Source organism: Scophthalmus maximus, chromosome 15, assembly GCF_022379125.1.
Source record: "Scophthalmus maximus strain ysfricsl-2021 chromosome 15, ASM2237912v1, whole genome shotgun sequence".
Lineage (NCBI taxonomy): Eukaryota > Metazoa > Chordata > Actinopteri > Pleuronectiformes > Scophthalmidae > Scophthalmus > Scophthalmus maximus.
The window spans coordinates 8,291,518-8,317,465 of NC_061529.1; the positions used below are offsets into that span (position 1 = coordinate 8,291,518).

The 25,948-nt window shown below is 46.7% G+C and overlaps 1 protein-coding gene across 8 annotated transcripts in view; it reads right to left on the reverse strand.

Annotated features, from left to right (window-relative positions):
• The window catches only part of meis2a (Meis homeobox 2a), an 80,669-nt gene that overhangs the window by 19,864 nt on the left and 34,857 nt on the right, over positions 1–25,948 (reverse strand). For all 8 annotated transcript variants that reach the window (XM_035610286.2, XM_035610284.2, XM_035610288.2 and 5 more), the window contains exon 9: positions 5,692–5,768. In XM_035610286.2, coding sequence (XP_035466179.1) covers positions 5,692–5,768 — 77 coding nt within the window. The remainder of the gene's footprint in view (positions 1–5,691; positions 5,769–25,948) is intronic.

Here is a 25,948-nt window from a genome sequence, read left to right on the forward strand (position 1 = left end):
CTTTCTCAGTAATGCCTCTTTCAGCTCCTTGCCTCTCTATCGTGCCTCGTCTGGCTTCATTCTCCTTGCATGCGTCTTTGCTGGGAGAATTCCACAGCCTTGGAGAGTCTTGAGCTTGTAATAGGAAAACAAGTTGGGTTTTTTTTTGTTTTTTTGAAAGCATTCATTTTAGTGCATGATCGCCCGGCAGTGCCAGTTTTATTAAAGCACCACCTGTTTTTCATAACTCTTGTCTCACGCTGAGGTGGGCACAGGGCGGCGCAATGGCCGCGGTGGGTGTCCGTGCCATGCAATGACCCAATGTGCCCCAAGTGCCTGATAAAGTGGGAGTGGGCCCGCTGAACATTTCCACAAGGCCCGTGTATTCAAACACAGCACATACACTGCGAGTGCACATAAACACTGTGGTGCGCATTAGCATCAGCTGTTAAAGACTCCCACGGCTGACCCTGTGAGTGCAGCATGTGTCTGGATTTGCACCGCGAACAGAAATTGGGATCCTTAACAACTGCTGGAAAAAAAGAGAGGGAAAAACTAAATGAAACCGTCTACAACAGGGCGTCTTTTACTCTGCCAATAATGAAAATATGTTTTCTCAAATGTGTTTCTCCTTCCAAAACAGATAAAATTGGATTATTATTACGGGATCAAGACGGCAGCCAGATCAAATGAACTTAGCGGGCAGGGGGTGTTGGTAGGGGGGCTGGCACATGGGATCTGACAACAGAGTCAATTCTGCTAATTAACTGCCAATTAGTGGTCCCTAAATGAGAGGGATCATGATGCCTGTGTTGGCAGCATCCTGATAGTCTTTCTCTCTCTCTCTCAGTCACATGCACATATACACTTGTGCTTGCACACAGATGCTAACACAAACAAACACACACACACACACGCGCACGCACACACACACACACGCACACATACGCGGCCGCAACCTCTCGACACTCCAGCAGTATATTTAGAAAGCCAGGGGCATAAGATGGCCACTGGCGGGAGTCCCTGGTTGCATCCAAAAAGAGGGCCAACATTTCCATCTGGGTCAAAGTTATATAGATAACAAGCAACTTCAGTCAACTAGCCCACCGATGTGGCAGAAAGGAAGAGACAGAGGAGTAGCAGCAATAGGCAGAGAAGGGGGAAAAAGGACCTCAAAAAGCCCCTATGTGAGATTCATAGGACTTAAATACTTATAAAGAATGTGGAAAAAAGAGAGGCGGCTTGGCCCGTTTCATATAGCTTTATGTTACATTTGGAAAATATTAGTTATTATTTTGCATTTCATAATGGGCTCGCTCGCCAAACCCGAGGATCATAAAAAAATCATAAAAAATCATAAAAGCCAGTGTTTCTAAGTGTCTCACTGGACTGAGAGAGAGGGGTGGAAAATGCTTTGCGAAGTGAAGGGGCGAATTTGGCTTTGGTTTTTCTCGCTCTCAGACACTACAAACAATTGTGCTTCACCATTAATAAGAATTCACATTTGAACCTTCTGTTCGGCACTGATGGGTGATTAAAGGTCTGAGGGATCCACGAGGGAGAGAGAGGGGGAAAAGTGAATATGAATGAGAATGGGGAACTTCTGTGGAGAGTATATGTTTAGAGTAAATAGAAGCTAAATACTAATCCTAACCCAAAACTTATAAAGGCATGTGAGTGAAAATAAGTGATACAATTTCTACAGAATAGGTTTGAACTCTCTTGGTTGCTGAGATTTATTCTATTTTGTCCATTCAACTGTTCACATATACAGTACACTTATTTCAGTGGTGTAGACTTTATAGTTTGTCAACAAAAAACAAAAAAAGGAAGACATATCCAAAACATACATGTAAATGTATGCGGCGATATGATGACTGTCTATTATTAGTGGAGTTTGTCCTCGTGTTGAGGGGGATTCTCCAACGAGAGATAAAACCATCACAATCAGTGCACCGTGCCCTGCCCCTGCATGGCTGGAGAGATTGAGCCTATTTCGTCTCCTCAGTGGGCACAGGCCGCTTGGCGCCGTCGTCTGGCGGATATCCTTCCCTTATCATGTGACCTGTGATCTGACAGGGGGCAAAGGTTGCCTGCGTTCCGCCCTTGTGTCTTAATAACTCACTCATTGTATTCCTTTCTGCCACTAATTAGAGCCTCTCTCCCGTGTGTGCGTGTGTGTGTGTGTGTGTGTGTGTGTGTGTGTGTGTGTGTGTGTGTGCCTGTGTTGCCCCCTGGGCTGCAGAGAGGAGGCAGAGAAGTAAAAATAGAGTGTGGCTTAGTGCCCTCTTTATTGTTATTAGTGCTCCAGTGGCACAGCAGTCAGTCATCAGAGATGCCAAGAACTGACATATTCGCTCTCCGACTTGCTCCGCCTCTCTCTCTGCCCGCCGTGGAAATGACCAACTGGCTGCCTGCGAGATGAGGGAATAATGAGGGGACGATTTCCTTCCTTTTTTTAGATGCCGCTTCTCTCCGTCATCTGTCATCGGTGTCATCTCTCAGGCCCGTGTAATAACCCCTGCGTGCGTGTGGTTATATATGTGTGTATGCGCCTGCACCGCTTCTGTGGTAAATAACAGCGGGACAGTTGGTGTGTGTGTTTATGGCAGTGAGTGAGGGCATGTCGTGCTGGGTGTGATGCTGAGACATGAAATGATTTGGTCAGGCCCCATTTAGCCCAGACTGATGGCAGGACACCGGGAGCTGCTGATGCAGACAAATACATACTGCTGGATACTGTAAACTGTAAACGCTTTTTTTCCTAGCGTATGGACACCTGAGTCTGCCGTTTCACCTACTTCACTATCCCAGAACGCCGCGTGTGACACGGCCCTCACCTTTTTCTCGCAATCTTAAACAAATGCGATTACCCGTCGGACCACTCCCCAATTCTGTTAACATGACGCCAGTTGTCTCAAATGTAAGCAGAGCAAACACACTACCTAATGGTCAACTAATGGTGTCCTGACTCACTGTACACACATAACATCAGCATAGTGTCCCCATTAGTAATAATGTGCATGGCGTGCACTGACTTATGCACACAAAGCATACTATTAACAGGATAATCAGGTCCGTCTCCTCATCTGCTCAGCACCAGCACAGTGAGATTGTGGACTTTAACCTTTCCCTTTGTTTCTTATTAACATCAGTCAGCTAATGGGGTGTGGGCTACGAACAGGTGAGGCTGCCAGCTAATGATATACTGTAGACTGGATATAGGACCAGACTGAGTGTCACCTGTTAAAGTCCGAAAAAAGGTTTGAAACCAGCCCGGAAGTGGTCAACTGTATGCATGTGTTATTGAATGTATGTACAGGGGAGCTGCAGGTAAACGTAATGGGAGTTGTACGTCGGGGCGTATGGTTTGGGGAGTTGTGATGGGGCGAGCGGGGAGAGAGCGGGATGCACTGTCTATTGACTATCACACAGAGCACCCTTGTGCCCTCGCTGGTCTGCGATTGTGCCGGCGGACAAAGCCCTGATTCAGCACATCCTTTCCCCGAGGGAGAGCTCTGGAAACCGAAGACGGCGGCGGCCATCCCCTCCTTTCCCCCCAACTCATCCTCTGCTCCTGTCTCTCCCTCCCTCTGTATCTCTCTCTCCCTCTCTCTGGCCAGTACGTTACTGGCAGCAGCCATGCATCAAAGAGAACTACAGAACAATGCAAGGGGCCAGCCAGGAATTTGATGAGCTTTTTTTTTTCTCCTTTTTTTCTTTTAAACAGCCATTTCATACGGCTGAGTTCTGTCATATCCTGGGTGGACCATCTTAAAAGTTGCAGGAACCAGAAACCAATGAGCCAAACAAAGAGACATCTAGCTGTAACTGCCCTGCCTGGGTAGGAACTACAGGCAGAAAAAAAAAATAAAAACACACGTCAGCATCCTCTCTATTTCTCAACTGTACCTCAGCGTGAAATAGCGAATAACGTGGCAGCGTCTGCCAGACGTCGTGACAACACCCAGAATGTGCCAGGGAGAGAGCGGCGGAGTCTAAGTGTCTCTAATGACTTTATTTGTGAAAATCGATCCCTGGTGTGTTTTTGTTAACACAGCTGGTGTGACATTAATACACAGCTCCGTGACCACCTATCTGTATGTGCATGTGTGTGTGGAAACGGGGGGGGGGGTTCATGAGGATGTTACCCAGCGCGAGATTCTTTCAGACCTCTTTATAAATGGATCTGAGGCATTTCAGTGCCGGTCTTGGATTTCATGGCCTCTGGGAAGGCAGGGGCTCTCTTCCTATATCTATCTCTGTCTATGTCTCTGTCTCTGTCTATTTCTCTCCCTCTTTCTCCTCCCAGGTTAGCAGACTATTTCTGCATTAATCACCATGACACAGGCAAGGCAACTCAATTTTCTGCTCCTGTAGGTAAGGTGCGTGGCGTCCCGAAACGGTGGCACGAGGCATGAAACAGGCAAGCGGGGGCTAATCTTTGGTTACTGGTGTAATTGAAATGCTATCCACACTGTAGGGTGCATTAAAGTCTGATAACAGCGGTTCCTGTGGCCAATTTAAGTAGCTTGACTTCCCTTGGCTAGAAGGGAATAAAGCAAAGGGTGAAAAAGACAGCGAGAGAAACGGGAAGAGAGAGAGAGAGAGAGAGAGAGAGAGAGAGAGAGAGAGAGAGAGAGAGCGTATGTCAGGATGGAGGGGGGGCTGATAGATAAGGCCGACAAACCAGGCTAATTCTCCAGGCATGTTTCTCATTGTGATCCAGGAAAAATGAGAAAAAAAATGAATCACGGAACCAAAAAATCAATTGACCCTCGGGTGGCTTGTCAGGCTGCGAGTCTGATAAACCTAAAAGCTTCGTTAATGTCGGCCCGCCTGTACCCAACTGATAGAGCACTTTGTAAATGAACCTGCTTTGATAAATATATTAAGGAAAGCTGTGAATAAAAGGCACAGACTTGTCATTTGTAAATAGAACCCCCGCTACATGGAATTAGAATGATAAAATGGGGTTCCGTATAATTAAGTTTGTGTAAGACCTGAAATCCGTGCAAATACCTTCCCGGCATTTTGAAAGGAAGCTGTCAGTTCAATTAATCTGAACATCACCCTGAGAATGTACTGAGCAAAATTAAGCTGGAGATAAAACCTGGGCTAGTATTTTGATAAGTAATTCCTGTATCATTTCTTTGCTTCTGTGATCATTTTATTTAATCCACCACCCCCAGTTATGTGCTAAGCCATCTACAAAGGCCCTGCTGGCCAGGCCACCAAAACCTTAATCCACCATATTGCTTGTGTAAAATGGGAAGGGGGTGGAAGGCAGTTTTGGCTTTCGTGGGGGCACCAGTGGCAATTGCTACGTATGATTTTGGATGAAGGGGCGGGATCGGTGTGGGGGCTATAGGGTGATCGCTGACTTTCTCCCTTAAATATATCCCACTGAATATATGTGCGTCAAACCACGAAACACCACAGATTTGGCCGCAAAACACTTTCGCCGATAACACTGGAACATCCTGGTAGCTTAAATATAACAACGTCACAGAGGTTGTCTGTGTGTATGTCACCGTGTGCACCTCTGTGTGCGTCTATATGCGATTGGGGAGGGCTGTACATAAACGGTTTTCACACTTTAGGAGTATTAGCTGTCTTAGCTGGTGGGGAAGAGGGCGGCGAAGGCTTTCGAGAATGAAAGGCAGAGCGATGCTGGTGGTGGAGATAGGGCGAGGGGAAATCTTGACTCACCAGTTGTTTACTTGTAAGATGGTGAGGCCTGTGTCTTGGGCTAGCTGCTTCTTCTGCTCTTCAGACGGGTATGGGTGCTGCAGGAGCAAACGGGGAGAAAAACGAACACACATGAGCCTCTGACACACAGATTTACATAAATATTCACGCATGCAAGCACACGTAAAAGGGAAGCACGGGAAAGGGAACACATGCTCCAAGTCAAGTCAAGTTGCATTTCACTGTATATTATGTATTCGACGTGTTCCTGTGGTTGTCGTATTGTGTAACCTAAGACTGCACCTTCCCGTGACCTCCACCCAACCCTGCCCCTCCTTTCCACAGTATACGCATTCACAGCATACACGTGTCCACCCAACAACACCCACACCCACACACAGAGAGAGAGAGAAAGAGAGGGGGGGGGGGGGGGGGTTCAATGCAAAACCTGTCAGAGCTGGCCAAACAAGTTTGTCAAAACTGTCAACTGTGATATCCCCCTTTCCTATCGCATACCCGCCCACACACAGACAACATACAGTGTACACATCGAACATATGCACCTTGCACAAATGAAAATCAGAATGGGAGCGCGCGCGCGCGCACACACACACACACACACACACACACACACACACACACACACACACACACACACACACACACACACACACACACACACACACACACACACACACACACACACACACACACACACACACACACACACACACACACACACACACACTGAAAAACAACACAGATACTATGGTGTCTGAGAATCCTTCCATAATGCCAGGCAACAGAATGAGTGGGAGCAGATTTGCGGTGAATACATTTATCTTTCCTTGAATGTCTGACATGTATCGCGGTGGTGGCTCTTTCATGGAGAGCGGCTGAATGCAGACGAATGCCGGGAGAACAAAATGCTGTGAAATCTCCTCCACAGCCGTGCTCAGATTTTTACCTGAAAATGTAATTCTGCGACCAGGGCTGCAATGATACTATTTGTGTCAGGTCTAATCTGGAGAACGCGGGCTGATATAAATGGCAGACCTTGGGCTGCCTTGCTCCCCCTGGGCCTGCTATGAAGCATGACAAAACAACAGTGATCGCTGGTGACAGATGTCTTTAAGGGCCAGATTAGGAGTCGGGGCGCACGCAAACAAAACAAATGAGACACTGTGTGTTTCCGTCAGCCGCTGTACACAGAGAGCATGCATGCACGTACACACAAGCGTGTGCGAACAGAAATGCACACACACACACGTCACCTGCAAATCCTCACACAAAAATTCCTTCTAAATGGCAAAAAAAAAAAAATGGAATCCTCCTGTTTGGGTCGTTTCAAGCTCCATTAACGCAAATTCTTCGCCTTCAAGGAAAATAACTTTAGTCTCAAAACATATTCCATATTTTTCACCTGCTTCCTTCCTCCGTATACCGACTCAGAAAAAGCAAATTCCACAGAGCTGGTAACGTCTGCCTGGCTCGTGTTAATTGAATTCAATTTTAACTTGAAGTGATAACAGTTGCTCAAGAACTATTTTCTCATTTACCGCTGGAATAATTGATGTAAGTGAGGTTTCATATCAGCAGAGAGGAGGTTTTTTCTGCTTCCAGGTAGTGCTGCCGTCTGAATGTAGTCTCTTTTAATTAAAGTTGGGATGAAAAAAAAAAAACGGTTCGAGGAATGTGCTCAATTAATAACAAACAAGGTTGACATTGGACAAATAATGAGTCCCGGCTGCAGAGGAGGATTAATCTGATTTGCACTTGTGTATGTAGTCCCTTTTAATATGCTAAAATCATTAACAAAGGAAAGATGATAATGCCACAGAAATACATTTTTTGATTGCCAGGCGCCGACATATGCCTGGCTGGCAGAGTGGGAGCAATTTCTAAGTTGCTGGGTTTGTATCGATGTGCGTGCATGTACGGAGGTGCGTGTGTGAACAGATACACAGGTCTACATCCCCATGTGCCCGTGTGCATGTCGGCTCTGGACAACAACATGTAATGAGAATGCAACCTCTTTTTCCCTCCCCCTTACACTCCTGGGCTTCCTTGGGGTTTTCACATTAGCTTTGACCTCGGTCACGATCAAAACATGCTCACAAATATAACAGTACACAAACTGCCTCCCACTCCTTTTTTTTTTTTGTACGCACGCTACACATACACGGTTTAGAGACATAGCGAAAGATGAGTGGTATGGAGGTGTTGGGAGAGGAGCAGCCTAGATTGGAAATAGGAGTGGGTCATTTACATTGTATTAAGGCTTCCTCAGCCTCTCAGGCCCAGACCCGGTCATCAATTGCCTACTGTCAGCCGGAGCGCGCGTTCCAGCCCGGTGATAAATACACCAGCCAGCGGCACAGCTCGTCCTGCAGCCACCGCGCAATGAATGGTTTGAACAAACAAGAAAGATGTCTCATCAAGGAGAGTGGGGACGTTAAAGCCCCTCTCGCACACAAAACCCCTGAGTAAGGAGATTTACTCTGACCACATAGACACGACACGCACAAAAAAATCCTATTTAGTTCTACTCATACCCCTCTGAGCCCTCGCTCATTCCCCGACTCCTTGCCTCATCGTGTCAGACAAGATCGCCCCTGTGAAACACTGAGTCCACGCATTTGCACATACAGTACGTCCAAGTAAGCACTTACACAGGGAGGCAAATGGGTACACACACACACACACACACACACACACACACACACGCACACGTACAGTACTTTTTAATGGCTGTGACTGCATGCCACCCACACTTAACACTGTGGCAGCTTTCCTCAAAGCAAGGTGCTCTGAAATCTCAGCCCTACAGAAAATGGTGTGTGGTGGCAATAGCGACACACACACACACACACACACACAAGGACACACACGGACATTAGAAGTAAGCCGCCATGGTGGGCTTAGTGGTTACAAGGCTGCAGGAGCTGTGAAATTGGAGAACAGCTATTTAGACCTCAGAGTAACCTCTTAATGTTAATTGCCTCAGTAAAAAAATATATGTCCGTAAATCACCCAATGAGCACACAAAAACCTGATATGAAAAGAGCTAACGTGAGATGAATTATTGAATAAATATTAAGCAAAACGCATAAAGTCAAAATTCTAAATGCATTCTGATTCGTTTCTTCCTGGAGATGTCCTTCTCTGCCCTCGGGAGACAGTACAACATGGTTATTTAATGAATGAAACACAAATACGGAGCAAGATCAAAGATGGTATTGATAATCTCCCCACTAGCTTTGGATCCGGTCAATATGTTCAGTTACAAACACCAAGGCCAATATCCTTAAAAGAGGATTGACCGCAAAACGTAAAACGGCCGGTCTATAAATAATTAGAGGCCAGAAATGAGCAGCTTCAATTTGTTGTCTGGACAGCAGCAGTCGCCAATCGAAACGGCTCTGTTAATTATGCTAAAGCCTGTTAATGGCACAGGCAGGCACTATCCTGATGCGCGCATGCAAAAGCACAGCCAAGCATCAACACAAACACACACACACACACACACACACACACACACACACACACAGGTGGATCACATTCTGCCAGTAACTGAGAATTGAGCTGTGTGCATGTGTATGTGTAACCAACTGCTGGCTAAATTACAGGGTGTGATGGGCTCGGTGCTCTCTGATACTGCTGGATGTAATGGCCCCTGTGGTCGCAGAACATTACAAGCGGAGGCAGCTCCATCATCTGCTGTGTATGGTCCTTTAACCCCCCGTGAGCCCAAGCTGGCATTTCACCGTACACAATAACCACATCCACTGCTGGACCGCTCTTACTTTCACACCACATCTCTTGCCCACGACGACTCCCGTCTACTCCTTCAACATCCAGCCTCGCTATATATCAGTTTCATACTCTCCTGACACCTATTTGCTGCCGTCGTCAAATCCCACAGCCCGATCATTATCCCGGCCGCTCCGTTCAACCCCCACCGCTTTTCACCCCTCCACCCACCGAAACCAGCAGCCCCTTTGCCGGAGCCCGCTGGTGGACCCCATTGATGAATGACATCATCAGTGTGTGACATGAGTTATAGGGCCAGGTCACAAGGTTGCAGTGGCTTGCAAACCTATTCCATGCTAATGACTCCCAGGAAATCGCAGGCCATTGGCTGTTTACCCGCAGTGCCATGGCAACACAAAGGAATTGTTAATGATGATTGGTGTGATGTAGCCCCTGCTATTTTCTCTTAAAGGATTTTTTTTTAGATAATCTGCATAGACACTTTTCATACAGTAAAAATGTTTGTTTATTCATTTTTGAATACTGCACCTAATAAAGGTGTCAATAGCTATATGATTTTTTTTTCATGCTTTCATGTGTTGGCAGCAGTTGACGGGCTTAACTGTGACTTTGTGTCTAGTTTTACAGCAATAAAAAGTATTTCCTTTCATATTTGCCTTCCTCACATTGATTGGAATCTTATTTGTTTTTAATCAAAGTGACTGGAGGGCGATAATAATATTCACTGTCAGAAATAACTGCAATCAAATATAGGAATGACATTTTAATATGGATTCTGTATTGAGCTGGGGGTAAGATTGGCACATTTTAAATATCAAGTTGCCATTGTTATTAATGCTACAATTGGCTTCTTTGACAAATGACAATGAGATTGAATGCATATCGGCATTACCGGGAGATCAAACAGATACGACAAATAAATCCAGTTGGGAGTTTTTGAATCCATCACGAGTGTTTACTATGCACAGAGCAATATCGGGCTGTTTGCGGCAGTTATTCTGACAGATTTTATGATTTGAATGGACTCGGTTAATTACTTCTGTCTTCAAACATCAAATAGACTGACAATTGTCAATTAGAAAAAGAGGAGCACTTCATATTTCTATGGCATTTTTTCAAATTCATCACAATAAACTGGAAAATAATAATTTCTCTCCAATTACGATAATGTTGAACTGGTTGCGTCAAAGTTTTTTTTTTAAAACAAAAGTTACATTAAAAATTGTTTTCCTCCCATTACTGTTTTCCCATCTGTCTCCATTTGTATCTTCACTTATTCCATCCCTCTCACTCACTCCCTCTCACTCAGTAGAGAGGGTTTTCGGGTGTTTGTTTTGTTTTACCGGGAACTAAACCGCTTCCTGAAAACAGGCGGGGATACCACATGACTCAACCCTGCTGCTCTACATTTCTCTTTCTCTCTCAACAGCACACACACCCACACCCACATATGCACACACAGATACAGCCAACTTATAAACAGAACTCACATGATGTCAACCTACAGTGCGTGCCAACCTCCGATAGGAGCAAATGAAAGTACGTCCATATCTGCACCTCACACAGTCTGCATTCAGAGCATACCACTACTCTCTCGCTCCCAACTCCAGAGCTTCCACAAGTAGAAAGGCTCACAGCAGACTGCCCTATTGACAGTAAAACAGTGATGATTGCAAATACGGGGCGGACTGGCGAGGCCCGCGGCATCTATTATAGAGCGAAAGGGCCCCCAGTCTGTCTGTCTGCCTGGCTGCCTCCCTGACTGACTGGCTGGTTGGCTGGCTGGTCGGTGGGTTGGCAGTGCATCAGTACTACTGCTGCTGCTGCTGCCACGGCCCCCCACAACAATTGTTGGCTGGGCTCCTGAAGCCAGCTCCTGGACCCCGGCCAGCAGCCTGTTTGCTCTACACCATTAATTTATGTTCACTGGAGATGGCGCAAGGTTGTAGAGAAGCTCTACGGCGTAACTGCTGTGCTCGCCTGCCAAGCTACAGTAACGGTGGAGTGGGTGAGAGGAGTCAGAAGGAGGGAGAGGGTGAGGAAGGAGCCCTGGAGGATATGCGAGATATAGGCATCTGATTGTACCAAGCTCCACGAGGCTAAATAGCAATCACTCCCACACAATCCCAATGCACCCCCAGACTTAGAGGATCGACCAACGAAAAAAAGGGAGCGCTGTTCCAGGAGAACATTTACAAATTATATCGTGCATAGTAAAAGAGATCACTTTCATCCAATAAAGAAAATAAAAAACAATTGATTATCCAAGTAAAAATCTGCAAAGGACTCCCACATGAGGCCCAACCCATACTGTAGATCTATTCCTGTTATGTACACACTGTGTGTGCCGGTGCATGTGTCTCATTTGTGGCCTGCAGCCATAGAGATGTGCCGATTTAATCGTCAGATCGAGTTCATGGCTTCTTTTTCCACCACCCGGCTACCCCTCTGCTTTCAAGAGGAGGAATACGATCCCTCCATCCTTACAGCAGGGGCCTGGTCTCCCTCTCAGTCTCTCCCTCGCTCTCGTTTCCGTCGATCTATCCCTCTCCCGCCGTACTCCACAGGCCCCAGCAGCTATCCCTTTCTCGCTACACGCTAACCCGCCTGGCCTCGGCTCATATCCTCTCCACTGCACCTCTCCGCCTCTCCTCTCTGCTCGTCTCATCTCGTCCCCCTCTTTCAAAGTTTCCGCTCAAGCTTTAAGCCAGGTCCTAGAGGGCAGGAATTTGGCCTCTTTTTTTCAGACCAGTCTTTTTTGGCTTTGTTGTGGTAACTGCCTGCTCAGGGGCACCAAGCTCTGTTCTGCTTTGCTCCCCAGCTCGCCTGATGTCAACACGCAGCCATGCTCCCTACTTGCTCTAGAGAAATCTTTAAAACATCTTGTAGCAGTGACTACGGCTGAGCCAAAGGATCATCCCCCTGCAAAGGGGTTTGTTCCTGTTACATTTCAAAAAGTAAATTTAAAAAAAAAATAATTCTCAATAAATAAATCTCCTGTTCTTTGGTCCTCTGTGCTGTTGCATGCTGGGAGTGAGGTAATGGGTGTCTTGCCTTTGTGAGGGCCTTCTGGGCCTATAAGCAGATAATTCGAGGCCTGGTGGGCTTGTCAAAACAAAAGATCCACCCACTTTGCCTGCATGGGAAAAACTCATATCCACACCACTTATCACCGTTGTCAGTCATAATGTCATTAAGAGCACAAGTTATAGCTTAAGTGTAGTGAATGAACTAAGCTTCTGAATAAACTTTGCCACTAGTTTTAATGATATGTGTACCCACTGTAAAAAGGAAATGATTTACCACACACACACAGACACACAGAAATATTTTAGAATTCAACCTTCTTCCTCTTTTTTCCAAAATAAATAACTGAAGAATTATATGGCCAAAACAAACTAATTGAAGAGAAATTTGGCTTTTTTGTTATGCTTCATATATACTTAAATATGTATACATGTTCTGCTTCAAATCTGTCTAAGTTATTAGATACCATTGAGGAATACTGAAGCTTACAAGCCTCTCTTAGGAAATGCTGAGAAAGCACAGGGGACCCATGAGAAGACAGTAAAGCACTTCCAACCTTGAGTCTGATGATAAAGTCTGTTGGGAAAAGGACTTACTATTAACATACAGGGTCACTTTAGGTTTATCCTCTTTCTCTATTGTGTACTTTAGACTTTGTTTAACTTCCTAAGTCAAAGTAAAGTGGGTCTGATCTTCAGTTGAAATAGTAACAGATTCATTTGTGGAGAGACGGACAGACGGAGAGCGAGAAAAAAAGGGTGTTTGTTCACTCTTCAAATAGAAGCTTCTGAGAGTTTCCACTTGACGGTTCTCCCTTTCATTGTGCATTAACTTAATGAGCATAAGTATTCAAATACACAACCAAGACCTCTTATAGCACTCTCCCTTTCTCATTCTAGTCCCTCTCTTGCTGTCTCTTTAAGAGTCCGCACGAGAGAGAAAGGCCAGTACGTTCTAACAGCGAGCCCGAGGACACGACAACAAGAGCACAACCACTTACAGAGGACAAACAAGAAACCCCTGGGGCCAGCAATGGAATGTCAAGCCAATTTGGAAGATATTACAGGACATTTGTAATGTCAATTTTTGTTTTCAGGTCAAAAATCAAAGGCGAACATGGAAGGTAACATTTGTCCATTACAGTGCAGGCAGGAACAAGCCCCCTCCCCCACTAAAAAACAGCTGCAGGGGAAACTTCCTGTTTGCTAATGATGCTAAATGTGTTCAAGTCAACCATGTCAGATTTTCTCTCCCTCAGAATGGACAGCTGGAGTGGAAAGAGAGATTTTCTCTCCTCTCTTTCACCATCTCCCCTTTTCTCTATCCTCCGCCAGTGCAAGACGCTCTTAGGCCCGTGACAGACAGACACGTTCAGATCATGTCCCTGTCAGTGAGACAGGGGAGCAGAGCTGATGGTAACCATAGGTGCATTCATCTGAGATCACAAGTACTTCCATGGAACAAAGCCAGCCGAGCCCTGATCAGTCACCACCCGAGCCTACCTGTTGTGTCTGTTCTCTTTTACTGAATACCGTTTTTGCCTTTCAGGAGCGCACATCGTCTGAGCTCTCCTTTCATCTAGGGGTGTACGAGTCAAGGAGATACCTCCTGTCGTTGCTCACCCGGGGGCGGCTGGCTGCATGGGACAGTGCAGACTGACAAATGCCCTCAGGATCTTTCACTTTTTTAATGTTCCTCAAAGGGGAGACGACATGTGATGGGAGTTAAAAATGCCTTTATGAGGTGCCGCTGAGGAGAGGAGAGAAGAAGAGTGGAGGAGAGGAGAGGAGAGGAGAGGAGAGGAGAGGAGAGGAGAGGAAAGAAGGGAGGGATGTAGCTTTTAGGCCTGGTTAATAGCAGCCAATCTTGAAGTGCATTCTTCCATCCTCTCTCCTTGTAGTGCTCTTAGGCTCAATCCTGCCCGGGGGCCGAGGTGACCTCTGACCTGGCTGGCCTGCCTGGCTACAGCCCTCTCGTTTGTTAGGGGCTTTATCCACTGACAAAGCAGGCAGGAAGTTGGCAGCCACCCAGCAGCCCCATGGGAGGATGACCATCAGCTAGCTCAGCTTACCGCTTATTACAGGATGGTGGGGAGCATGTGTGTTTGTGTGTGTCTGTCTGGCGTGTGTGTGTGCCTGCCCTTGTGCTCACATATACTGTATGTGTGTGTGCATGCATGCGTGTTCATAAACGCACTTGTGCATGTGCGACTGTGGGCATGTTTGGCTGGAGCAGCATACTTGTGTTTGCATGTGTGCAAGAGCGACGGACTCAGAGATGTGGCTGACCTTTTTCTTTTTTTGTGCCGACAATTTTCACTATGCTAGTTAATGACTCGCAAAGAATATGCCTGGAAGCTGCAAACGTCCCTGTCTCCAAGCTAACCCGATCAGCTACGCATGTTAGCAACAATCAGGCAACCTTCCAGCCGCTGGACTCAAGGGACCCCAGCACACTTCAGTTCCCTCTGTCTCCCTCTTTCCACTCTTTTTCTCCTCCTCCTCCTCTCTGCAGCCTGCTCATCAGAGCGCTCAGAACAGCTCACTAAAACATTATATCATAAGACACTCCAGTTTCACTCTCGCCACTCCATAAAAGTCAGGTAATTCATACTTCATTTATATACCTTCCCATTAATAAAGCTGATGAACTTTTACTCCTTAAATCTAATGGGCCATTTTGCCGTGACTGCCAGCGATTGCCGTTTTCTCTGTCTGTCTCTCTGTCTGCCTCTCCTCTTCCTTCTAGTCGACGAGTGCTTTGGAGGAAGCTAAGCCACCGTCGCCCAGCCACTGCTCACGTACAATGTTTTTTCCGGGTGAAGAGAGAAAGAGAAGGATTTGGAAATTTTTGAGGCTTTCTGACTGACCTTTGCCACAGACAAGCAGTGACACGTACCGTATGGTGGATTTGTTGTAGCGCTCTCTCTCTCTTTCACTGCTTCCCTCTACCTCACTCTATCTAGGTGCATCGCAAGGTCGTTGACCTCCGGGCCTAAAGCAAGGCATGATGGCTCCCTGGCTCTGAGGCTGTTGACAAGCGTCTGTGTTCTTTTCAACAACTCGTTGAACCACCCCCCTACTCCTTCCCTTCGCAGGAATGTAACACAACCGCTCACTGAGGTAACCCAAGTCCCTCCCCTCTCCCATCCTTCATTTACAGAAAGAGAAAGAGACAGATAGAGAAAGAGTGAGTGAGTGCAAGACCAACTAGGGGTGTTAGACAGCCGTCCCCCATCTCCCCATCTAACTCCTGCTCCCTCTCTATTCCTCATCCTCTCTTTAGATTTGCTTCTAGCCCACTGCCTTTCGGAATAATTAATGATGCAATTGAGCCAGGGAGAGGACTCTGACCAGCAGGGGCTGTTCCTGAATGCCCGGGTAGCCGTTTTATGGGGGACAGGAAAATAGAAAGAGAGAAAGACACAGGGAGACAGATAGGCAGAGGAAGAGAAAGATATAAAACAGTCAAGACAGTGGGAAAAAGAGATTGTTAATAGTCTGTTCCCCAACAAGCCTTAAAACCAGTCTTGCTCTATGTTTTTGTCCCCTCTAGTCTAATCCTCCATCCCCATCCCCCTCTCCTCTCCTCCATCCTGATGGCGGGATTGGGGGGCCTGACCTGTGTGGTGATTGATGGTAATGTCTCAGGAAGTCATTTTCCCCGACAGCACCCCGCCGCCTTTCACCAAGCCTGGTGCAGAGGTGAACCCATCACATGGCCGCTTTTAACTCTTTGCTCACTCGCCGCCCAGGTCTCTCCGACCCATCTATCTCGCACATCCCCTCACCACCATCTGCCTCCACACTGCAGCGCCTGCTACTCCTAACACCATGTTGGGTGTGAGAAAGTTGATCACGCTACAGATCTCTTCTGTGAGAAAAGGCCAGGTTAAAAAAAGTTTGCAAAATTGCTGAAAACAAGGGATTCCTGACAACAACAAAAAAACACAGGCCATCTTGAAGTGGATCTGCCAAGTGGCCCCTAATTCAGGTTGCTGGGGATGGATCCCCACGACTCCATTACTGTCAGCGCTTACCACCTCCATTATGGCAATTAGGACGTGGTTCCAACACTAGGAATGCTTTGCTATGCTCTGAAATTGCTAACATCTGCTCCATGTGTCAGAGTAGAGTTGTCTTTTCTTAAACACATATCTTTTCTTACAGTCACATCCTCTCCTCCTTTTTTTTGCCCTGTTTATTCAACACTGCTCTCCACATTTGTTTTCTTAATTCGATTCAAACTGTGCCTTTAAGAGATCCCTCTCTGTTTGAGTCCAAATAACCTAAAATGATCCGTGAAGAGCCTTGCAGTTCCCGTTTTCAATAGGCTTCATTAGTTTTTAATATCTAGCCTAGGAAAGGAGGGGAAAATGGCATGAAGATAATCAATGGAAAGGGGCTGGTAGCCTATTAATCACCCCCAAAGGATTGTGGGTTAATTCACACTCTTGCATAGGCAAACATGGCTGTGTGGCGAACACATCTGTCTGCCTGGATGGGCTACTTAATGAAACAGCCAGCGTTTGGCTGCTAAGATGGATGTCGTTCCGCCAGTGAAAAATGAGTTCCCTCTCCCACTATGCCGAGGCAGAGCCACACTTGATAGGGCTCCATTCAATTCACTGGAGACCTGACTGTGTTCCCCGTGGGAGAGCAACTTAAACAATGCGGGTGCCGAGCAGGACAGGCAACGCATGGCCACTGGAGCACGTCTTCATGGAGATCATATCAGGGAATCCTAATGTGAACAAGAGTCTGACTGATCCGGGAATGAGAGAGAGCATAAAGACTGGGAGAAATGCAGTACAGTAGAGCGATGAAGAAGAACAAGGGCGGAGGGAAATGAAGGCTGAGCTGCCTGCATGGGATCAATAAGCAGGCTCAATGTGTTTGAGTGACAGTGTTTGTGTACTTTGGTGCAGATTTTACGTATGTGTGCATGCATGTGCAAGCATTCTTGCCTATCTGACAGGACACGTATGCATGCGTGTGTGTGTGTGTGTGTGTGTGTGTGTGTGTGTGTATTCTGACAGTGTCAGAGGTGACCCCTGGTCAGGGAGCCCTGTAACAGGAGCTCACCTCCGGTTCTGCGAGCTCTCCTCTCAGTGTGCTAAACAGCCACCTGAAGACAGGATTAGCCATTGTGACCCGGCCCCAGAGGTAACCGAGATACACCTCCGGGGGCAGACATGAAACACACACTGTCACGTGTTGCAGACACACAGCCAGGTGGGGAGAGACAGGCACCAGAGGTAGATAGAGGTTAAAAAAAAAGCTGTACAATTGGAAACAGGACGGGACGGGACAGCTGGTGGCGGGGATTGTAGGTGCAAACAGGACAACTATAAGAGGATGAATGCAAGTAGGATACAGTATAGCGTCAAACAAGCTAAGGTGAAGGTGTTTGCTGTTTACCGTCTAGTGAAAACAAAGCACACCAGAGCATAAGAGGATTGGACGACCGAACCCAATACCCCGGGGAAACGGAGATTTGTGCCTGTACGGAAATTGATGCCTGTCATCCTGTCTATGACTCAACTCTGACAGCATGCATGCATGCGTGTTCGTCTGCGCGCACATACAAATATGTGTGCTGCACTGTGACAAATGAGCGGTGCTCAATTTGCGACTGATTATGCGGGCTGCGGGTGCCCTAAACCCCTTTGAACTAGTAATTGCCCCTGGTTTCAGTAATGAACATTAAGGAGGATTCAGGAACGTGTTGCTAATTACATATTGCCCCCCCCCCCCTGCCCCCACCCACCCTTTTTTTTTCATTTCTTCATATTCATACTGGATCAAAAAGAGGAGGAGCAGGACTAGTAGGAGGAGGATGAGCGCCAAGGAGGAGGTTCTGGGTTAGGAGGCATATACTGCTGTTGTTGGCCTCTTTATCTAAATAATTGTACAAGCTGGTTTATGGGCTTTAGAGAGGTGCTTTGTATGTCAGTCGCCGCAGCCCTGGGGATTTGGGGGACTGGCTTTCCCCACAATCAATATTCAGAGAGATTCACATCTGGAGCCAAGGGCTGCTCTACTTAGATTTGGATTTATACATTTATTTCTTTATTTTTATTTGATTCCCACCCCACCCGCCCTTTGGTTCTCTTCTTCCTCTATCCATCTGATTTTTCTTATCAGTGTGTGGTAAAGCTTTTCCAGTGGTTGGTGTCTATCACACACGTTTATATACTAAACATGATTTCTGGGTTAATGTGGCTGCAGAGAGAATCGGAGCTCTGAAGTGAACTAGGTCTGCAGACCCTGACAACACATGGCTCAATATATATGCTAGGGAGAACTGCTTGAGCAATGAAGCATTTTGGGGAAAAGGCTGCGGTGCAGGGAGAGTCCACTGAGGCTAGTGGAGGGGGAAGAGCCGGGTAAAGCAGTAACAAATTGACCCGCTCAGCCTCAGGCTTTGATGTGGACTGGGCTCGCTCTTTAAAAAAAAAAAACAGCCCATATGTCCAGAGAGGGAAAGAGAGGATATCAATGGGGGAAAAAAATGAAAAGGTGAGGAAGTGGGGGGAAGAGGTGAGAACAAGAGACATGGCTCCCAGTTATAAGGACCCCACTGTGCAGGAATCCCACTGCCTGCCCCTGGACTGAGCGCTGGGCAAAACAAAAGCATGCATTGGAGAAGAGTGAGGGAGGGGAGAAAAATCACACAAAATGGCAGGACTGGGATTTGGTGTAGCCAGAGTCCCATGACAAACCAAACAGTGAAACACGAGGTCTGTTTTTGATTTCTATTCAATGCCTCCATCCCTCCACCTATTTCCCTTTCCCTCCCTCCCTTCTTGAGCCTGGTTTGCCGTTTCCATGCTTGTGCTGCTCCTTTTCCCTTTTGCATTTTCTTCTCTTGGTGTGATATGAATATCAAAGCAATGCTGGGGCAGCTTGGAGGCCTGCAGCAGAATCTCATTGGCCTCCATGGTCCCCGGCATGCAGCAGCCACCGTTCTAGCATCTCTTGCCACAACCCCGCAATCAACCGTGGGGAGATGAGGCTAGCCTGCAGGGCGGTACCCCTGGAAGGGTAAGGGGTAATTTAAGGAAACCAGCTCTAAGATGTGAAACCAAAATCCTCTTATACATTTTGTTATGAGTAAGATAACCCCAGACGTGTAGAAAAGGGAAAATGGCACAGAATCAGCAACCACCATCTTAATAACCCTGGTTTCCCACCAGGGGCATGTAGGCTATCACAGAATACCTCGCGGAGCCCCTGATTGCACATGACATCATTCAGCCCTGTTTCCTATAGAGGCAGTCCAGTCAGGTCCTCGCCAATGGATCAATGTTTTGACTGCAGCAGTGGATTGCGCCGCTGTGCAGTGCTGGGGCCTGTTCTCAGTGGAGCGTAAAGGCCTTTAAGAAGTCTCCTCAGCTCTGTGCATGTTTGTTCTTGGAGGAGTCTCTCAGAGCTGTGAGTTTATAAATCCCACTGGCCTCCACGGGCCCAGCTCTGTTTGCATTCTGCTGCGGTCAGGGTATGTGCAGTCACCTCTGCAGGGGCAAGTGAAACTCATGCTGCGCTCCCGCTCTTCCATGGGGAAAACCCCCCCATAGTCAAACCTCATTTAAGGAAATGTACATTGCATCATATTTCAGGGAAGACTTTTTCTTTGTTGTTGTCTTACTGGAGGATATGATGCAGGTTGTTTTTTTCTTTTTCTTTGGCAAACACCGTGAAGCTTCACACCGCTTAATCACCTCCATGCAGTGGGAGCGTGTGGTAAGCAGTCCCTTTGCGAAAGCACTCACTTCTGCTACTTCATTTAACAACCTGCATTAAGATGCAAACAGCAGGGATGAAAATTAAGACAGAAGGAGGGAAAAGGAAGGAAACGCGAGGTAGCGGGAGGAGAAGTGGTGGGGTTATACAGTTAGCCCTGTATTTCCTCGTGCACAATAGCATAATGCTCATTTGGAGGATAAGCGAGCCCATGGGAACGGTAAGTTAAAAGAAGAACTGCAAACAGGCCCGGTCCTTTCACAAGCATGCGCACATTGCTTAGTGTATGCAAGGTTAATGTGCCATGCTTTATTTGTCAGGGGATACCACGTGGGGTTGGTTGGCTTTGAAGTGGAACTTTGACAGATCTTGATCAGGGGCAAAGTGTAAAGGTCCGATGTCGGAGCATGAAACAAATTAAGGGTTTATAATATTGTAATGCGGCTCTAAAGCTCTGGAATGGGTACCAACTGTATGCCAACACAAACACACTGTAAACAAGGCTTGCCAGTCAGAGTTGTGCCCCACTTACACTAAATTACCATAAGGCTGCTCTGCAATACGACGGCCAAGTTGATGCAGCCCGTCATATAATTATACAGCCTGTGAAAATGGGAAGTCACTGGATCCCCCTTCTAATCTTTCATTCTGTTTTTCTGTACTCTCCTTCTGTAAAAAAGAAAAGCATCTTGTTGACACGTAGGGGTAATTTGTTAATGAGCACTGACGAGAAAGGAGAAATAAAAGTAGAATAAAAGACTTTCTCGAGTAAAGTTGCACTGTAAAGTCTGAGTGTTTGTGTTTAAGTGCGAGTCCATGTGGGGTCTGTCCAAGTTGTGGTAGCCCCTCTGTGGAAGAGCAGATGGCAGACTGGGGCGGCTTGTGTCTCTCCATGGTGGCTGAGCAGCCAATGTTAGAACACAGGGACAAGACAATAGCTAGACACCAAACCTCTACTATTCCCCCCCCCCCCCCCCACAAAGATCTCCTCCACAGTCATTATCAGTGACTTTCAATGACTCTGTGTGCTTAACATCACCAAACTATCCTGTCATATTGTCACTAATGTCTGTTTTGCAAAAACACACAAAGCAGTGGGTATTGACACAAAAGCAACGTGATGACTCTTTTCCTTTCTTCCCTGCGTCTCCTACTGATAGTCTCACATTTGGGCAGTGGCGGTGAACCAAACTGTGGCCCGGGTTGCTACGGGTGACTGGAGAGCTGACTTTTGGGCTCCGAGGCAAACGAGCACATGACAGATTAGTGTGTGGGCCTCCTCCAGGCTTCCACCTCTGTGACCCTTAGGAGCCCCCTCTATACCCCCTCCTCACCCCCAGCTCTTACCCCTAAACCCCCCTCCAAGCTTCTCCTTTGTCTCTGCCGTCTCTTCATCGAAATTCACACAACAACACAAGGAGGCGAAAAGCAAACAGATTTTGAATGTGCATCAGTGACTCACAGACTAAAAGTAACTTTGTAATATTTCCGACTTTTAAAAAGTTAATTGTTGGTTATACACCACATTATTTTCAATCATGTAAAAATCCAAGTTAATCAACAATGTAAATAAACAAGTTTTGTCCGAAACTAGTTTTGAGCGAAATATTTTTTCAAAAAGTTCTGTGCCACACTGGAAAGATAAAAAACGGCAGCTACAAATATGGAATAAACAGCTCTCAGCAGTGTAACGTAACAGGAGGAAGGGCTGGGTATTTCAAACTGTTTGCAGATGTGTGTCTCCACCAGTTAAATGCTGGTTGTCCTGGAACAACACACAAGGATTAGAAGGACTAGAGGAGCTTAAACAAAACGGAGGATACTACAGGGCTGACTGTTTAGTCTACACAAACAACATGCCCTCTCCTTTTCGAGGATGGACTAGTACACTTGTTTATCGCATGGGACAAACATCCGTTGTCAGGGTTCGGCCTTGCCTGCGCCCATGTCTTGTGAATGACCCTAGTTGGCTCTTTTATGCGCGTCTATAAAGGGCGGTCGAGAGAGCAGCTCCCATAGGAGGGCTCGACCTGACGATGACACCCTGTCGTCATGGAGACTAATGCTATGTTGGGCTTGGATTGGGAGTGAGTGTGTGTGCGCGCCGGGTGGGGTGGAGAGGGGGGGGGGGGGTGTCACTAGTGTATCTAATGATGTTTGCAGCACAATGCACTTGCCTCCACACAAAGTGCGATGTGTCCTCACTCTGGTTAACACCTGTATTAACGGGTTTCATGTGGCATCTTATTTGTAGTGATTTTCCAGGTAATGAAGAAGAGAAACATCCTTTTCATTTCATCAATTGAGTCAAGTAACTGTTTACGAGTCAGAACATTGGTGTCACACTAAGGAGGATCAACGACTGGTGTATAACTACTTAATATTTAAAAACCCGCCATCAATCATACATAAGCATTTCTCATCTGAACATACAGTTCTACTGCTCAGAGTCCAAGGACTATCCAAATGACCAAGGGGTATATCACTTCCCTTTCAAGGAGCCCAGGGGACCAATACACCTGGCTTAGCAGCTTAACAGCATTTCCCCAAACACCCAAGCCAAAGGGTGGCCCAGCACAAAACCTGAGACGCTTGATGTTTGGGAGGGCTAGCTACTTACTCATCTGACTGACCACTCTCACTCTCAATCCCTCCCTCCCTCCCTCCTTTCGGCCCGCGCACAAACACACGTGTGCAAACTCTCAACTGGCCCGGTTTGCTCCCGAGGTCCCCTATTTATTTTCATAGGTGTTTGAGGGTTTGCACTGGTCAAAAGACAAGGCCAGAGACCAGAGTGGTATCTTTGTATCTGAGTGCTTCCTGTTTTCATTGCAAGGCCGACCCTTGTCTTTACAGGGGTGAAGAAGGGCTAGCAGGGGGTGTGAGGGAAGGAAGGCCAGGGGCGCAGGGGGGCTAATTGTAGATTTTAAAGTTTAGTTTTGACAAACAAAAGGGCATCACCTTTTGCAACAATTAGAAGAAAAAATAACCACCCATCACCGTCTCTCCATTTCTCTGTTCGCCACCCCCCCCTCGTCATCTCTTTTCTGCTATCTTACATTGCCTCTATCTACCTATCCATCTCTCACTTCCTCTCCTGAATTCTCTAACCATTGCTTTTAAAGCGCAGCAGAACATTGTACCTCTAACAGTGAAGTTTACCTTTCTGATAACATAATCTCCCTGTAGTATTGAAAAGCTTATACCAACACTCTGGGATTTCCCTTCCACTAATGTGGCTGGAAGACGTCCAGAAACTCATGGAGAGGGGGAGGGGGGTATTAAAGAGAGGGAGAGACAGAGAAGGAGTTGGTCGGAGGATAGAAGAAGGGAGTGGAGAGACAGTCTGACCCTTTTCTGCCAGCTAACACCAGCTGATCTGTCCAGCCGTTTGGCAATTACATATGGGGCATTCAAGGTTGCCAGATCACATGCTCTGTAGCGCATGTGCATATGGCCTCAGAAGGAGTCAGAGTTGTCACAGTCTCTTCACAGAGCCACTGTGGAATCTTTGCATATCTTGTCACATCTTTATGCATCCAAAACCATACCTTGTCCTCAGGTTGAGTTTATGGTAAACATGAGTTGAAATTACTTTCTATGTATATGCGACTCAAGAAAACCCTCCTGTGATTTCTCTCAAGAGAGTGTGAGGTCGGAGTACGGCAATGGGAGGGCGGGAGTGGAGAGGACAAGGGGCAATTTTGTTATACTGAATCCAAAAGCCAACAGTTGTTACTATTGGCCCGTGTTGTTTTTCTGCGTCTGATGGGGGGTCCTATCCTTTTGAGCTTTTCAGGAGACGTGACAATGGCTGGATGTTGAGAACATATGTAGGGAGACCCCTGTGGCCCATGGAAGAGCAGCTCCATGCTGGCCCCGCCGTTTGAGAAAATACAAGGCCACTCCTTTCACTCCTCACCTCTCAGTTAATGAATGCGTGAATGGCAGAATGCCGCTATAGGCCATTCAGGGGCCAAAGTCCCCAAGAATTCACCCTTACACAAACGCATCCAGCATTGGCAAATTCATTTGCTTAACAAATTAAAAGAAAGGAGAATGGCTAATGGGCGTGTGTGTGCGTGTGTGTGTGTGAGAGCGAGAGAGGTGGGAGAATTGGATGGTGAGAAGGGGGATAATTCAATTAGTCCTCTTCCTCAGTGGAGAAATTAAAGCAGGTTAAAAGGGAGGGATTATTATTTGTACAAGACTGGCCAGGGCTTTACACAAAAGAAACAAATACAGATTGGAGAGAACATCTATAAGCGGGCGATGTGATAAAGGAGGGGGTCAGAGAAAAAGAGGACCTTGAAAGCTCCTCTCTGTCTAAATGAACCCGCTCTCCGAAAAATGTGGCCGTGCCCAACATTGGGCTTTCCCTCCTCCTTTAGTTTCCACTCCTTCAATTCAGCTTTAAAACAATTCTAAAGAAAATTGTTGCCGACTACGCATCACTCGGTCTTTCTCTCTGCAGCTCTTGCGGATGGGAGTGCAGGAGCTTTGTGAGAAAAATTCGAGTCTACACATGAGGTGTGTTTATGTGCAATATGAACATACAGTGAATGCCATTGAAATAAACCATTTTGGAATTCTTTTTTGTTTGTTCTCTTCATACACAAACAAGGTGTTCTACTCTATTCCAGCTCAGGGAGGAGAAAGACCTAGAGCAGTCAAAAAAAGATTTGCTCTCCCGCCCTCGGCCTCTGAATGAAGCTTGTGTGTACGTTTTGGTGAGAGGTCTCCAGTCAGGGAGCGCTGGAGCTGTGAACAGCTGTGAAGTCATTTTGATAATGATGAGAATAATAAGCATGCAGACTGGCGTGGTGGAGCCGCTAAGGCCTGCGAGGCTCAGGGCTTTGCTATTGCAGCTTCACTGCTCCTGAATAGATAAAAGTGATTAAAGCACTCCTGATTATCCCTGACCAATATGTAATGGATTTACAGCCCTTTCAATTAGGCCGTATTTGCTGGCCACTCATTATTTGGGCTTTTGGTTAGATAATCAGGGTACAGGGGCTTTGGGAAGGGAGTGGGCACTCTTAGTTGGGTCTGGGGTGGGGAGGGGTACAGGGTGCACAGGGGGCTCCTGACCCTCTGGGTGGATGATCCATAAGGCTGAAGCTCCAAGGTCTCATCTACTCCCTCTCCCTCTCTCCTTTTACTCCTCCCTTCCCCCCACACTGTCCCTCCGTCTCTGGGACAGGGAGCCACGTGCTCAGAGCGGAGCTTATGTGTCCCGGTGTGGCCACCTCCTCCTGAAATCTGACCTGCATTGCAAAATCAATACAGACTGATGTTCTGATAATGTCCTGACAATAGGGGAGGGTGGGGGACATGTGGTCCACCCCTCTTATACTTGACACACACACACACACACACACACACACACACACACACACACACACACACATACATACAAAGGCAGAATGACACATACAGAAAACCTCAAAGCAAAGAGCGAGTATGTTTGATTTAAATGTGGCATCTCAATATTTAATCCAAGCCATAGAGCATCACTGATCTGAGTGATGTGACTGAATCGTTTGGCAAAGAAGGGACTTCCTCTCAGCTATGGAGGAGAAATATTATGATATATAAAAATGCACTGGCTCAACCTCAAGTATGAGCTAGCATATCAGCAAGTCAGCAGGATTTAGAAATGTGAAACAGATCAAATGATATATCCAATTAGTAAGTGTAAAGAGTGTAGCTGTACCCTCAACCATCTAAAC